The sequence below is a fragment of the Hemitrygon akajei genome, chromosome 14 (assembly GCF_048418815.1).
Source record: "Hemitrygon akajei chromosome 14, sHemAka1.3, whole genome shotgun sequence".
Classification (NCBI taxonomy): domain Eukaryota; kingdom Metazoa; phylum Chordata; class Chondrichthyes; order Myliobatiformes; family Dasyatidae; genus Hemitrygon; species Hemitrygon akajei.
The window spans coordinates 84,106,773-84,119,868 of NC_133137.1; the positions used below are offsets into that span (position 1 = coordinate 84,106,773).

General features: G+C 41.4%; 1 protein-coding gene across 14 annotated transcripts in view; it reads right to left on the bottom strand.

Annotated features, from left to right (window-relative positions):
- The window catches only part of celf2 (cugbp, Elav-like family member 2), a 1,088,079-nt gene that overhangs the window by 265,648 nt on the left and 809,335 nt on the right, over positions 1–13,096 (bottom strand). For all 14 annotated transcript variants that reach the window (XM_073066515.1, XM_073066516.1, XM_073066517.1 and 11 more), the window contains one exon: positions 158–354. In XM_073066515.1, coding sequence (XP_072922616.1) covers positions 158–335 — 178 coding nt within the window. In that variant the 5' untranslated portion in view covers positions 336–354. The remainder of the gene's footprint in view (positions 1–157; positions 355–13,096) is intronic.

A 13,096-nucleotide genomic window follows, 5' to 3' on the forward strand; every position in this document is an offset into this window, starting at 1 on the left:
TAATTAAGTATGCTGTGAAAGGTCACGGCAGGCAGATCTGCCAGACGCCTAGGATTTCAAAGGTCAAGCAGGGAAACACAGTCAGACTAGGCACAGAGCTGCAAGGGTTATCCCAGCTGGCAGAATAAGAGAACTTATTAAAAACCAGGCTCCATACCTTTGCTCTGCGGAGGGTTCTGGCTACGGTCTCGGAGGACGTTGATCTGGTACACTGTTCCGTACGGCTCAAACAGTTCCTTTAGCTCTTTCTCTGACCAAGATCGCGGGATCTGGCCTACGAACATCTTAATGGCATCTGGGTCTGGCTGGTCCGAGTGATCTATTGCACCATTCATCTTGCTATTTGTACCGTTACTGTTTCAAACAAAACAGAGAAACATCAGGTTAGACACACCGTGAGATGGGAACCCATTCATCACTTCAGGAAAATAACTGAAGTATTGATTTCCTCACTAAATATCATCTCAGCACAGGTTACTCCGAATATAACAGCACCATTGTTTAAATGAATCCAGCAACTCTACTGGAAGCATCTTCCAAACGCTCACTTCCTGGTCCCTTGTGCAAATCCCCGGCTGGTGGGTGGACCTGGTGCCAGGGATGTGGTTTAGGGCAGCTGCTTGAGAGGGAATGCATGCCAACTCTGGTGCTCTCACAACCTCGGCCCACAAGGCCCAAAGGCAATTCACCACATGATGCATCGGGAGGCATTTAGGGGTCAGCGGAGGCAGAGAAAAGGCAATTATTACCCGTATTAGACAGCGTAAATGAGGGAAAGCACTGCACAACTATAAATTAATTAAGTATCCTTATTGCTGCGGAGTCGGGGTTGCTGGACTTTAAGGACAAGGCAAAGCTTGATCAATGTCAAGGAGGGTAAGGTGATATGACAGGAAATGCTGAGAACCCGTATCCAATGACTTAAACAAGAAAGATAAGCAAATTGTTTCAATTCTACATGGAAGTTGTAATAGCAAGCCCACAGCCTGATCCTATTTTTATAAAATTCAGATTCCTGGTAATTCAGATTTTGTTCCTCTCTCATTCTGAGAGGGCTGAGTTTGGTTCTTCCTTTTGCAAGTTATTTTTTCCGTTGAGATAGGTCACCCTGTGACTTGCGCTCTGTCCAACCACAAGGCCTTGCGGTTAAACCACTTCTTCCCTTTCTACATGAATGCTAAACTGATAAGCAGACAGACAACACTGAATAATAGCCCAGACGCCACTTGGTTTGCAGTTTAAACAAAGTTTCACACCATCTTGGTCTGTTAGCCACTGTTAATCTTCTCCAGTGGAGGTGGATGCTAGGTCAGTCATAGGTATGGAAGTTTTCGTAGTGACACAGCCATACAACCATCAGTACTACAATTAGGGAAGAGGAACAGGAGCCTGGAGACACACACTCTCAAGGCTGTAGCAAAGGCTTCTTATCCTCCCCAGTCAGATTTCTGAACGGCCCATAAACACTACCTCATTATTTTCTTCTCTTTTTGATTTTTAAAATATATTTCTCATTGTAACCAATAGTATTTTTTCATGTATTGCACTGTGCCGCTGCTGCAAGACCTCAAACTTCATGGCATACAGTATGACAGCGATTATAAACCTGATGCTGATTCTGATAATTCAACTCTCCTGTCAAAGGAGTTGCGACAAGGGAAGAGAACTGGCTGACAGAAGAATGAGACAGGAGATATGTTAATACCTGCTGCTGAAGCAGGGGAATTGAAACTTCCTTTCAACTCTTAACCTTCACTCTTCTGGAAGGTAGTAAGTGGGAAGCAAAAATAGAGGAGTTTGATTAGAATCCAATAGTATCATAAAGATCACAGTGTGGAAACTATCCATTTAAATCCAACACGTGCAGGCTGAGTCGGTGCTAAGGCAGGCAACTGCAATGTTAGCATTCATTTTGAGAGGACTGGAACATAAAATTAAGGACGTAATGCTGAGGTTTTATTGTGAGCAGTTTTGGGCTCCTTATCAAAGAAAGGGTGTGCTGGCATTTTAGAAGGTCCGTGGGAGGAAATGAATGAGTTAACAGAGGAAAAGTGATGGGTCTGTATTTACTTTATTTTATTATATATATTTATTTAGAGATTTAGCGTGGCATAGACCCCTCTGGCCCAACGAGCGAAACTGCCCAGCAACCCACCTATTTAACCCTATAGCCTAATCACAGGACAATTTACAATGACCAATTAACTTACTAACTGATAAGTCTTTGAACTATGGGAGGAAACCGGTGCACCCAGAGAAAATCCACGCATTTACAGGGGACGCTGGAATTGAACTCTGAAGTAAGAGCTGTAATCACGTCATAAATTTGCTGGAGTTTAGAATGAGAGGGGATCTCATTGAAACCTATTGAATAGTAAAGGCCTCAATAGAACAGATGTGGAGAGGATGTTTCCAATAGTGATTGATTACAGGATCCGAGGGAACAGCGCTAGAATTGAAGTATGTCTAGAACAGAGATGAGTAGGAATTTCTTTAGCAAGAGGGTGGTGAATCTATGGAATTCATTGCCCCAGATAGCTTTGGAGGCCTAGTCATTGGGTATATTTAAAGTGGAGGTCGATAGGCTCTTGATTAGTACAGCATCAAAGATTATGGGGGGGTGGTCAAGAGAGTGGGCATGAGAAGGAAAATAAATCAGCCACGATCGAATAGCAGAGCATTCTCAATGGGCTGAATGGCCTAGAGTGGCTGTTGTACCTTAGTATTACAGTCACCTAGAAACATAAACCAAGCAGAAGGGTTTACTTATAGAGAGATAGAATTGTAAAATAGATATGTTATGTCAAACTCATATTTAACCTTGGTTGGATCATATCTAGATTACTGTGTACATTCCAAGTCATTGTGCATGGAGTCTTTACAATGTGGATCGTACTAGCACAGCAGGGGGCTGAGTCGAAGGGGAGGCCGGACAAGCACTGTAGGGAAAGGGGATGAGAGAGTTACGCTGCTAGATTTAGGTGTGGAAAAAGGATGCTTGAGTGATTCGCTATCATGGTAAGGTTAGGCCAGAGCAGTAGTTAGCATAATGCTATTACAGCTCACCGTACGATTGGTGCTCAATTCCTGCTGCTGCCTGTAGGGAGTCTGTACATTCTTCCCATGACAGGCATGGGTTTTCTCCGGGTGCTCTGGTTTCCTCCCACATTCCAAAGGCATACAGTTAGGATTACTGAGTTGTGGCATTATGTAGTTAAACCATTTTTCCCAGTATGAATCAAATTGTTCCAGCTTATGATTAACATATGCTGTTATCTTCTCCATTTTGTAAATGTCCATTGTAATTTCCATCCATGCATTTAAAGTTGGGCTCTCCTGTGATAACCATTTCCTAGTAAGAGTCTTTTTACCAGCCACCAACAGTATATTCATTAAATATTTATCTCTTTTCAACCATTCTTGAGGTATATATCCAAATATATATGGTCTTACTCTCTAAGGGTATCTCACAAATCAATGAATATGTTGTTAAAAAAAAATCACTCCCTACTTGTACATAGTTGTTTCCTTTTGCTTGTTTTTTCTCTCCACTCTTTTCTATAACAGTATACCTCAGATAAATACTATGTGGAGATTTGTGACATATATGATTATATGATATATATGTACAATGACTGAAATACATCTTATGGAAATGTTTGTTTGATGATGAACTTCAATAAAAAAAATAAATTACAAAAAAAAAGGATTACTGAGTTGTGGGCCTGTATGTTGGTGCCGGAAGTGTGGCGATAATTGTGGGCTGCCCCAGCACAATCCTGGCTGACTTGTATTGACGCAAACAACGCATTTCACTGTGTTTCGATGTACAACACATGCTTCAAATAGTGCTAATTTTTTAATCTTTCTTTTTCTGACTTGCACACAATAAACGTCAGGACCACTCTGCAGCTGTTTCGAACCTGATGGCTGCATTGTAGCCAATTAATATGGGCAGGTTTATACAGTCAATGATAAGAACAGCCCAAATATCATCAGAAGCAGCGGGCAAGTGCACATGAATTCAAACGATACCATCTTTCGCTGGCACTCACAAAAGTAGAAAGCCTGAACTCTGAACTCTGGGCTCATCCAGATTTTTTGAGTATACGAGGACACATTGTCAGCTTGGTGAGATTGCAAATTTTTCTTTCTCTATTTATCCCGTTTCAAATTTCTGCAGAACTATAGTGCATTTGAACATTTAATCACCTATCTCTACGATAAAGCACTCTGCTTAAAAGTCTTCAGTGGATATTCATTTGGGTTTAATTGCATAGTTATTAATTTGATTACACCCAACACCGTCTTGTATTGTATGAGGTGACAGCTGTGCATGAAAGCCATTGGCTGCTCACAATTCCAGGCACGTCTGTCAGCTGGCAGCTCAGGCACGTCCCTTCCTATGTGCCGTCTGAACAAAGGGGCAACTTGGCTCCTGCCAGCTGTAGCAGAAGGCAAGAGCTCAGGTTTTGCCTTCTAATGATCCCATCTGATATTTCTGATCCATTGTACAGTTCCCTGTTCAATAGAACATGAAACAAACATGCATTTGAGTGAAAAGTTAGTGGCGTGGCTGGGTGCGAGAGCCAGTAAAAAGCATTCTATTCATCTGGCAGCTTTAACTGCACAAAAGCCCCAAGAGGGTCTGAAAAAGCTACAGAGGGATGAGAGAATCTGCAGGTGCTGGAAATCCAAGCAACACACACAAAACGCTGGGGGAACTCAGCAGGCCAGGAAGCATCTATGGAAAAGAGTGAACAGTTACATTCCGGCCCTCAGGGTCTCGACCCAATACATTGACTGTTTACTCTTTTCATAGATGCTGCCTGGTCTGCTGAGTTCCTCCAGCGCTTTGTGTGTGAAAGTTGCAGAGGATTGTAGACTCAGCCAGCTCCACCATGGGCACTAGCCTCCCCAACATTGAGGACATCTTCAAAAGGTGATGGGTTAACCTACAAGTTTTATTAGACTGGAACAGAAAGAGAAAATGCTAAAACGCTCAGCAGGCCACCTATGGACTGAGAAAAATGCCAGGATGTTCTGATTTTACTTCAGATTTCCTGCATCAGGGCTTTCGTTCGGGCTTTTCGCTCACAGAACATGCAGATGCACAACTAAGTTTCTAAAATCATAAAAACACAAAAAAAAAACACTTGAAGTGGGTTTTTCACCATTGAACTTTCTGGCCAATCCCATACCTTGTCCACTTTCCCACTTGATGCCTACTTCCCTCAAATTGCCACTTTGTCCATGAATGTACTGATGTCAGGTTTGCATATACTGTATGTAACAGTAGAGAGTCCATAGCCACAGCACAGCCCTCAATGTCCTGATAACCAATGAAGCAACCTTATACTAAATAGAGCTCCTCTCTCTGTGGGATACACACAGCAACTCCAATAGACATTGTGTAGCTTTAACTTGGGAAAAAATATCCCAGGATAATGAAGAGACTGCTTCTTAACAAAACAGTACAACCTCACCACATTCAGAACTCGCTTAATATGGAGCTGAGCTTCTCGGGAATAGTCACTAATCAAAGAGAACTCCCCCTGGAGTTATATTAAAAAAATTTAAGGGTTGTTTAATAAGTATGACATTGAATTTCATAAGAACATATAGAAAATACGTAAGTAGACTTACAAATTCACTATGAGATATTTTTAATCATTTCTATCACTAATTAATATTATATTTTTTGCATTTATTTTCTATCAAGTAGGTTTATTTAGCATTCATCGTAATACTATTTATCTCCCCACTGCGTCGATCAAGATGCCAGGTATAGCATTCTCATGAAATCATGTCTGCAGTCAGTTTGCTCTATGTCACAGCACAACACACACACACACACACACTGATAAACCAAAGTCCGCAAATAGCATTGTGTTATTCACTGGGTATGATCCAAGACAACAGTCCAGTTGTCACAAGTTCAAATGCCTCCTCCTGATAAATTAAGAAGCCTGCAAATTATAATAAGGCGAATATGCTTTTGCAAATTATAGATGGTTCTAAAACAGACTGACTTAGAATCAGTGAAAAGATTCGTGTGAAAGGAGGCTATTCAACCCATCATATCCAAGCCAGTCAGGAAACAGCTGCCCAGTTTAACCCCACTTTCCAATGCTGACTATACAGCTCTGCAGGTTACTGCTTTCTAAGAACATATCTAAGTACAGTTGAAATGTGAAAAGGGGGCTACAACCCTGGCAGGCAGCAAGTTTCACCCACTGTGTGGAAGACAAGATCGTCATCTCCCCTACTTATTAAGTCTAAGGCCTCTGGTCCTGATCCCACAGTGACGGACAATGTGTCCTTTGTACTAACTGTCTTGATCCCTTATATTTTATTCACCTTAATTAATTCTACCCCCCTTCCTGCCTCCTTTCTTAAAGCATAGGATCTTCAGCCAATCCACCCTCAACTAGAGCCACTCATCAGGAGGTACAAGAGTCTGAAGGCACACACTCAACAATCCAGAAATAGCTTCCTTCCCTCTGCCCTCAGATTTCTGAATGGCCAATGAACACATGAACCCTAAATTATTAGTCCTGATGACAGTTTTCAGCCCGAAATGTCAACTGTTTATTCCTCTCCATAGATGCAGACTTGCTGCGTTCCTCCAGTATTTTGTGTGTGTTGCTCAAGATTTTATCTATCTGCAGAGTCTCTTTGTTTAAATCATATTATTCATATTATTTTTGCATTATTTATGTCATGGCACTGTACCACTGTTGTAAAACAATTTCAATGTCATCCATATATATGACAATATAGCTAATTTTGATCTAACCTCTTTCCCATTTCAGCAACATCCGTGTTTATCTCCTTTGCATCATCTCCAATTAAATCATATCATTCATGTATCATAATCCACTTAATCCACCGGGTCTCCTGTTCCTTTCCCTTATCTGGTTCACTTTTCACCTTCCTTATCACACTCCAGCCCCAAGAAGATTATAAAGAACTTCAGATTGATGGTGGTGCCTTCATCTCCTCCCTCCTACCTCATCTGGTTCCACTGTCAACTGCTGTTTCAGCTCTCACCGTTACCTTTTTATAAAGACTATCTCCCTCTGTACTCTCTGTTCTGTAGCAGGGTCTTGACCTGAAACTTTGATTTTCCTTTTCCCTCTAAAGATGCTACCTGTCCTGCTGAGCTCCTCCAGAAGTTTGATATCAGCGATATATCATTCCTGTAAAGTGATGACTAGAACTATATAGAGAACAATATACCGTGGCCTGACTGGTGTTGCATTGGGTTTTGGCATCTCTCCTCTGTAAAAGAACTCTATCCCTTTCGATAATTGGGGAGGACTTGGTCATCAGGTGTGAGGTGCTTTTACGGTTGCTGTGCAGGTGTGGCCCATCCCTTGCTCCCCCAACTTAGGAATCACCCAAACAGTCTTCAGGTTCATATGGGGATCCAAGATGGAGCAGGTCAGATGGGTCACAATGCACAAGTCCCTGAACAACAGAGGCAAGAACCGGAGAGTGGTAGACTTTGGGAGAAGTGGAGAAATGTAGAGAGAATGAAATGGGATTACAGTAGGATTAGAGTTAAGGTAGATCATGGAAACTTGGAGGGCTAAAAGGGTCTGTTCCCAAGATCTAGGTAGGAATCTGGAACCCAGTGGTAGAGGTACATATTCCCTTAACATTTAAGGACTATGATGAGCTCTTGAATTGGCAAGTCTAAGGGCCACGTACTGGTGAATGACATTAGAATAGATGGATACTTGAGGCCAAAATGAACACAGTGGGCTAAAGGGCTGGTTTCTCTGCTGTATGATACAATAAATCTAATATAGGCTAGATTAACCAAGGGCATCAAATTCCCTGTTCAAAAAGACAACAGTGAAAATGACTTATCTTTTAAACGATACAACACCTCACAGTCACAATCACTCATGCCAGCTTCCTCTTCCAAATGTGTTTAATTAACACAAGTTAAATTCCTTAGCTGCCCTTGTGGGATTCAAACGCGTGGCTCTGGAACAACTGTCCAATCCTCTAAATACGGTGTAATCCCTATTCAAAGGTGGAACACAAATAGTGCTAAATTGATTTCCCTCCACTATCTGTTTGAACCACTTGGCCTTTCCGATAATGCATCCTCGTCACAATGTATAATGCATTCCTCATTTTCCCATTCAAACTACATTAGTTCACAATTGGGTATAATGAAATTATACTTGCACATGCCCGCCTGTTCTACTAAACCTTCCTCTTAATACATCCACAATCCCCTGCTTTTGTGCATTTCTACAGGATATTTTTTCAGCATTGATGACTGGTTTCCCATTATTCTTTCACCTTCAAATGTGAATAATTACATTTGTAAAATTCTGCATTTACCACATCCACGTCTCAGAGTAGAATGACATCCCTTAAAAAGAGGTGAGGAAGAATTTCTTTAATCAGAGGGTGGTGAAATTGTGGAGGCCAATCCATTGGGTATGCTTAAAACGGATGTTGACAGGTACTGATAAGTAAGGACATCAAACTTCACAGGAGATGGCAGGGGAAGGGTTGACAGAAAATAAATCAGCCACGATTGAATGGCAGAGCAGACTCAATGGGCCAAATGGTCTAATTTGGCTCCTCTGTCTGATGGTCTTATGCTCTGTTGCTTATTGCTTTGGTCCTTGATTTTGACAGGAGTGCCATCATTAAGGACTTACATGCGGGACATACCTTCTTCTCATTACTGCACCAGGGAAGTGCAGGAACCTGAAGAGACACACTCAGTGTCTTATGAGCAGCTTTTTCCTCTCTGCCGTCAGATTTCTGAACAGTTTGCGAACCCATGAACACTACTTTGCTATTCCTGTTTCACACAATTTTTTTAATTGTAACTTATTCTTTATGTCCTCCACTGTACTGCTGCCCGTGGACAAGAAATTTCACGGCATACGCCAGTGATAGTAAACCTGATTCTAATCCTCATGGCTGGCGCGGCTCTGACACAAAGGCAAGTGGAGGATGCTGATAACCTGGAGATGAAGATTCTCAGAGTGAGAGCTTTGCTTGAGCATATGACTATGAAGGAAGAACTCATTAAAAAGGGAAAATTGCAAAAAAAAAACCCAAGAATGTGCTACCTGGAGTGAGAATATGCTGTATACGTATATCACATATAAAGTAAATGTATATTATATATAAACACACACACACATTATATATCTGTCACTATATACTACCCTGAGATTAATTTTATTGCAGGTATTTACTGGAAGAAACAGAAATACAATGCAATTATAGCATAATTTTATGGTGATTGGAGGGAAGTATGGGGGGGGGGGGATGTCAGAGGTAGTTTTTTCCCCCACATAGAGAGTGGTGGGTGTGTGTGGGATGCCCTGTGGTATAGGCAGATAAAACAGGGGAATTTAAGAAACTCTTAGAGAGAGGCACATGATTGATATAAAAACGGTGGGGTCATGTAGGAGGGAAGGGTTAGATTGATCATAGAGTGTTTTAATAGATCAGCACAACATCATGGGCTGAAAGGACTGTATTGTGATGTAACGTTCTCTGTTCTAATTAACGAAGAACTGCATAAATAAGCAACAACTGACAACCAACGTGCAAAAGGCAAACTGGGCAAGTAAAAGAAAAGTGAGAATAAGAGTGCAAAAAGTACTTGAAAGTGAATCTGTAGGTTATAAAATCAGTTCAGAGTCATGGTGATTGAAGTTATCCATGCTGGTTCAAGAGCCTGGTGGCTGTAGGGTAATAACTGTTCCTGAACGAGGTCACACCGGACCTATAAGGCCCAATAGTAGTAGTGAGAAGAGAGCAAGGCCTGAATCACGGGGGGTCTTTGGTGAAAGCTGCAGCTTTCTTGTGGTAGTGCTCCATGCAAATATGCTCAATGTTGGGAAGGACTTTGCCTTTGATGGACTGGGCTTTGTCCACCACTTTCTGTCGTCTTTTCTGTTCCTGGGTGAGTGCATTTAATATTTCAGCAAGATTTGAGTAATATTGTAAGTATTTTGTTTAAGCATTCTTTTTTATTTAAATAATTCATTGTGTTAAATGTAAATGTAAGTGAATGGCATTCATCATCATGCCACCACGTTGTAAGCACACACCTCACCAAAGTAAAAATTAATTTGAACTAAATTTGAATCTAAAACCTACTCAAGAAATGTAATGTTAAATTCCTTGGTGTTATAATTTTAGAAGATCTGTCCTGGGTTCACCACATAAGTGCCATTGTGAAGAAAGCACGACAGCACCTCTACTTTCTTAGGCTACGTCCACACCAGACCGGATAATTTTGAAAACACCGGTTTCGCGTAAAAACGATAGGCGTCCACACTATGCATTTTTAAAAATATCTCTATCCACATTGAAACAGAGATTTTGGCAAATCTCCTCCTCCTGCGCAGGTGCAGGACACTTCTACTGAAAACAAGCGACATGTTTGGTGTCGAATCTCGCCGTAAAAGTGCGTGTTTGTGTAGTTACAGACTAGAAAAACTTAAAACAATGGACAGCTGTTGGCTTTCACACAGGAGAACTTAAAAGTAAAAAAAATCAAATACTAGAGTGTATGGAGGCGACCGACGGGGAGTTCACGGACAGATTGACCCGGCTGATGACAAACATTGAAAAACTGACCAACTCTGTTGCATTAATAAAGCACCTTGTTAAATGTGTAAAACATGTCTGCATCAGTGTTATCTTGTATTTCCATACAATGTTACATTAGGCTGTTACATATCTATTGTCAGAGAAGTACTTGCATAAATAGGTAAACCACCTTCATACGAGCAAGGACAGAAAACAGGGCAAAGTGAGTAGAGTATACTTATTTATTCAGTAAGTTATGGGTCAAGGTATTTGGTGAGTACATTTCTAACTCTTCTGGTGTCAGTTTCATTGCCATCTATTCTGAAGTTGTTAGGTTGCATTCAAGAAAATAATGAAATGGCGCGCTGCCGTCTGACAGCGTTTTCAGATTTCTCCGGTTACCCCGTCCATACTGATCCGGCCAATCCAGCGTTTTCAAAAATACACACTTTGGAGAGCGTTTCTGAAAAGCTCCGGTTTTGAGGGATGAAAATGCCATTTTAGTGTGGATGAAGGGTAAAAATGAGGAGAAAAAGCTTCGGTTACGGATTTATCTGGTGTAGTGTGGACGTAGCCTTAGGAGCTTGCTAAGATTGGGCATGTCATCTAAAATGTTGTCAAATTTCTATACATGTGTGGTGGAGAGTATATTGACTGGTTCTATCATAGCCTGGTATGGAAACACAAACGCCTGTGTATGGAAAAGCCTACAGAAAGTAGTGGATACGGCCCAGTCCATCATAGGTAAAGCCCTCCCCACCACTGAGCACATCTACACAGCGCTACTGCAGGAAAGCAGCATCCATCATCAGAGACCCCCACCATCCAGGCCATGCTCTCTTCTCACTGCTGCCATCAGGAGCCTCACACCCCACACCAGGAGGTTCAGGAACAGTTAAGAACCCTCAACATGGAGGCTCCTGAACCAGAGGGGATTACATCACTGAACTAAACTTGTGCCATTGTTCCGACTAAACTGGACTCACTTTCAAGGACTCTCATGTTCTCAATATTTATTGCTTATTTATCTATTGTTTGTTTGTTTATTTAATTATTTCACTTTTCTCTTTCTTTCTGTTTTACATAATTTGTTCGGGGGTTTTTTGTGCATTGGTTGTTTTCTGCCCTGTTGGGTGTGATCTTTCATGGTGTTTCTTGTACTTGCTGTGTTTATCCACAAGAAAATGAACCTCAGGGCTGTATAAGGTGACAAATACGTTGATTGATCGTAAGTTTATTTTGAACTTTGAAAAAGTAACTGCACAGCTGTCTTTGGGTTTAGTCTATTTATTCTTGCTGTTACAGGTTCTATAAATTACTACATTCAATAGACTGAAAACCATTACCATTTACGTGGACAAAATTAACCTCAGACAATATGCTAGAATAACTCTGCAAGTCCACCAGCATCTATACAGGAGAATAAATAGTTGAATGTTTCAGGCTGAGACCCTTCATCAGGACTGGAAAGGAAGCCAGAATAAAAAGACGAGATGAGGGGAAGGAGTAAAAGCTGGCAAGTTCTTATTCAGGAGAACTCCTCCCAAGATTAAAGATTCAAATGTATTTATCATGTGTACATTGAAACATACAATGAAATGTGTCACTTGCATTAACAAACAACATACCTGAGGATGTGCTGGGGGAAATTTGCAAGTATTCCCACACAATGCTTGCCATATGACCATGAGACAGAGGGGCCATAAGTCAAGTCAAGTTTATTGTCATTTCGACCATAGCTGCTGGTACAGTACACAGTAAAAACAAAACAACGTTCCTCCAGGACCCTGGTGCTACATGAAACAACACAAAACTACACTAGACTATGTGAGACAGCACAAGGCTACACTAGACTATGTAAAACAACACAAAAACTGCACTAGACTACAGACCTGCACAGGACTACATAAGGTGCACAAAACAGTGCAGGGCAGTACAATAATTAATAAACAAGACACTAGGACAAATTACAATATAATAATAAATGATGTAGATGTCAGTCTAGACTCTGAGTATTGAGCAGTCTGATGGCTTGGGGGAAGAAACCGTTGCACAGTCCTGGTCGTGAGAGCCTAAATGCTTCGGTACCTTTTACCAGATGGCAGGAGAGAGAAGAGTTTGTGTGAGGGGTGCGTAGGGTCCTTCACAATGCTGTTAACTTTGCAGGTGCAGAGTGTAGTGTAAATGTCTGTAATAGCTGGAAGAGAGACCCCGATGATCTTCTCAGCTGACCTCCCTATCTGCTGCAGGGTCTTGCGATCTGAGACGTTGCAATTCCCGAACCAGGCAGTGAGGCAGCTGCTCAGGTTGCTCTCGATACAACCCTTGTAAAATGGCCATTTGGCCCAGAGTCTGCTCCAACATTCAATCATGTCTGATTTTTTTTCCCCTCTCAATCCATCCTCCTGCCTTCTTCTTGTAACCTTTAATGTCCTTATTAATTAAGAATCTATCAACCTGCACCTTAAATATACCTAATGACTTGGCAATGAATTCCACAGATTCACCA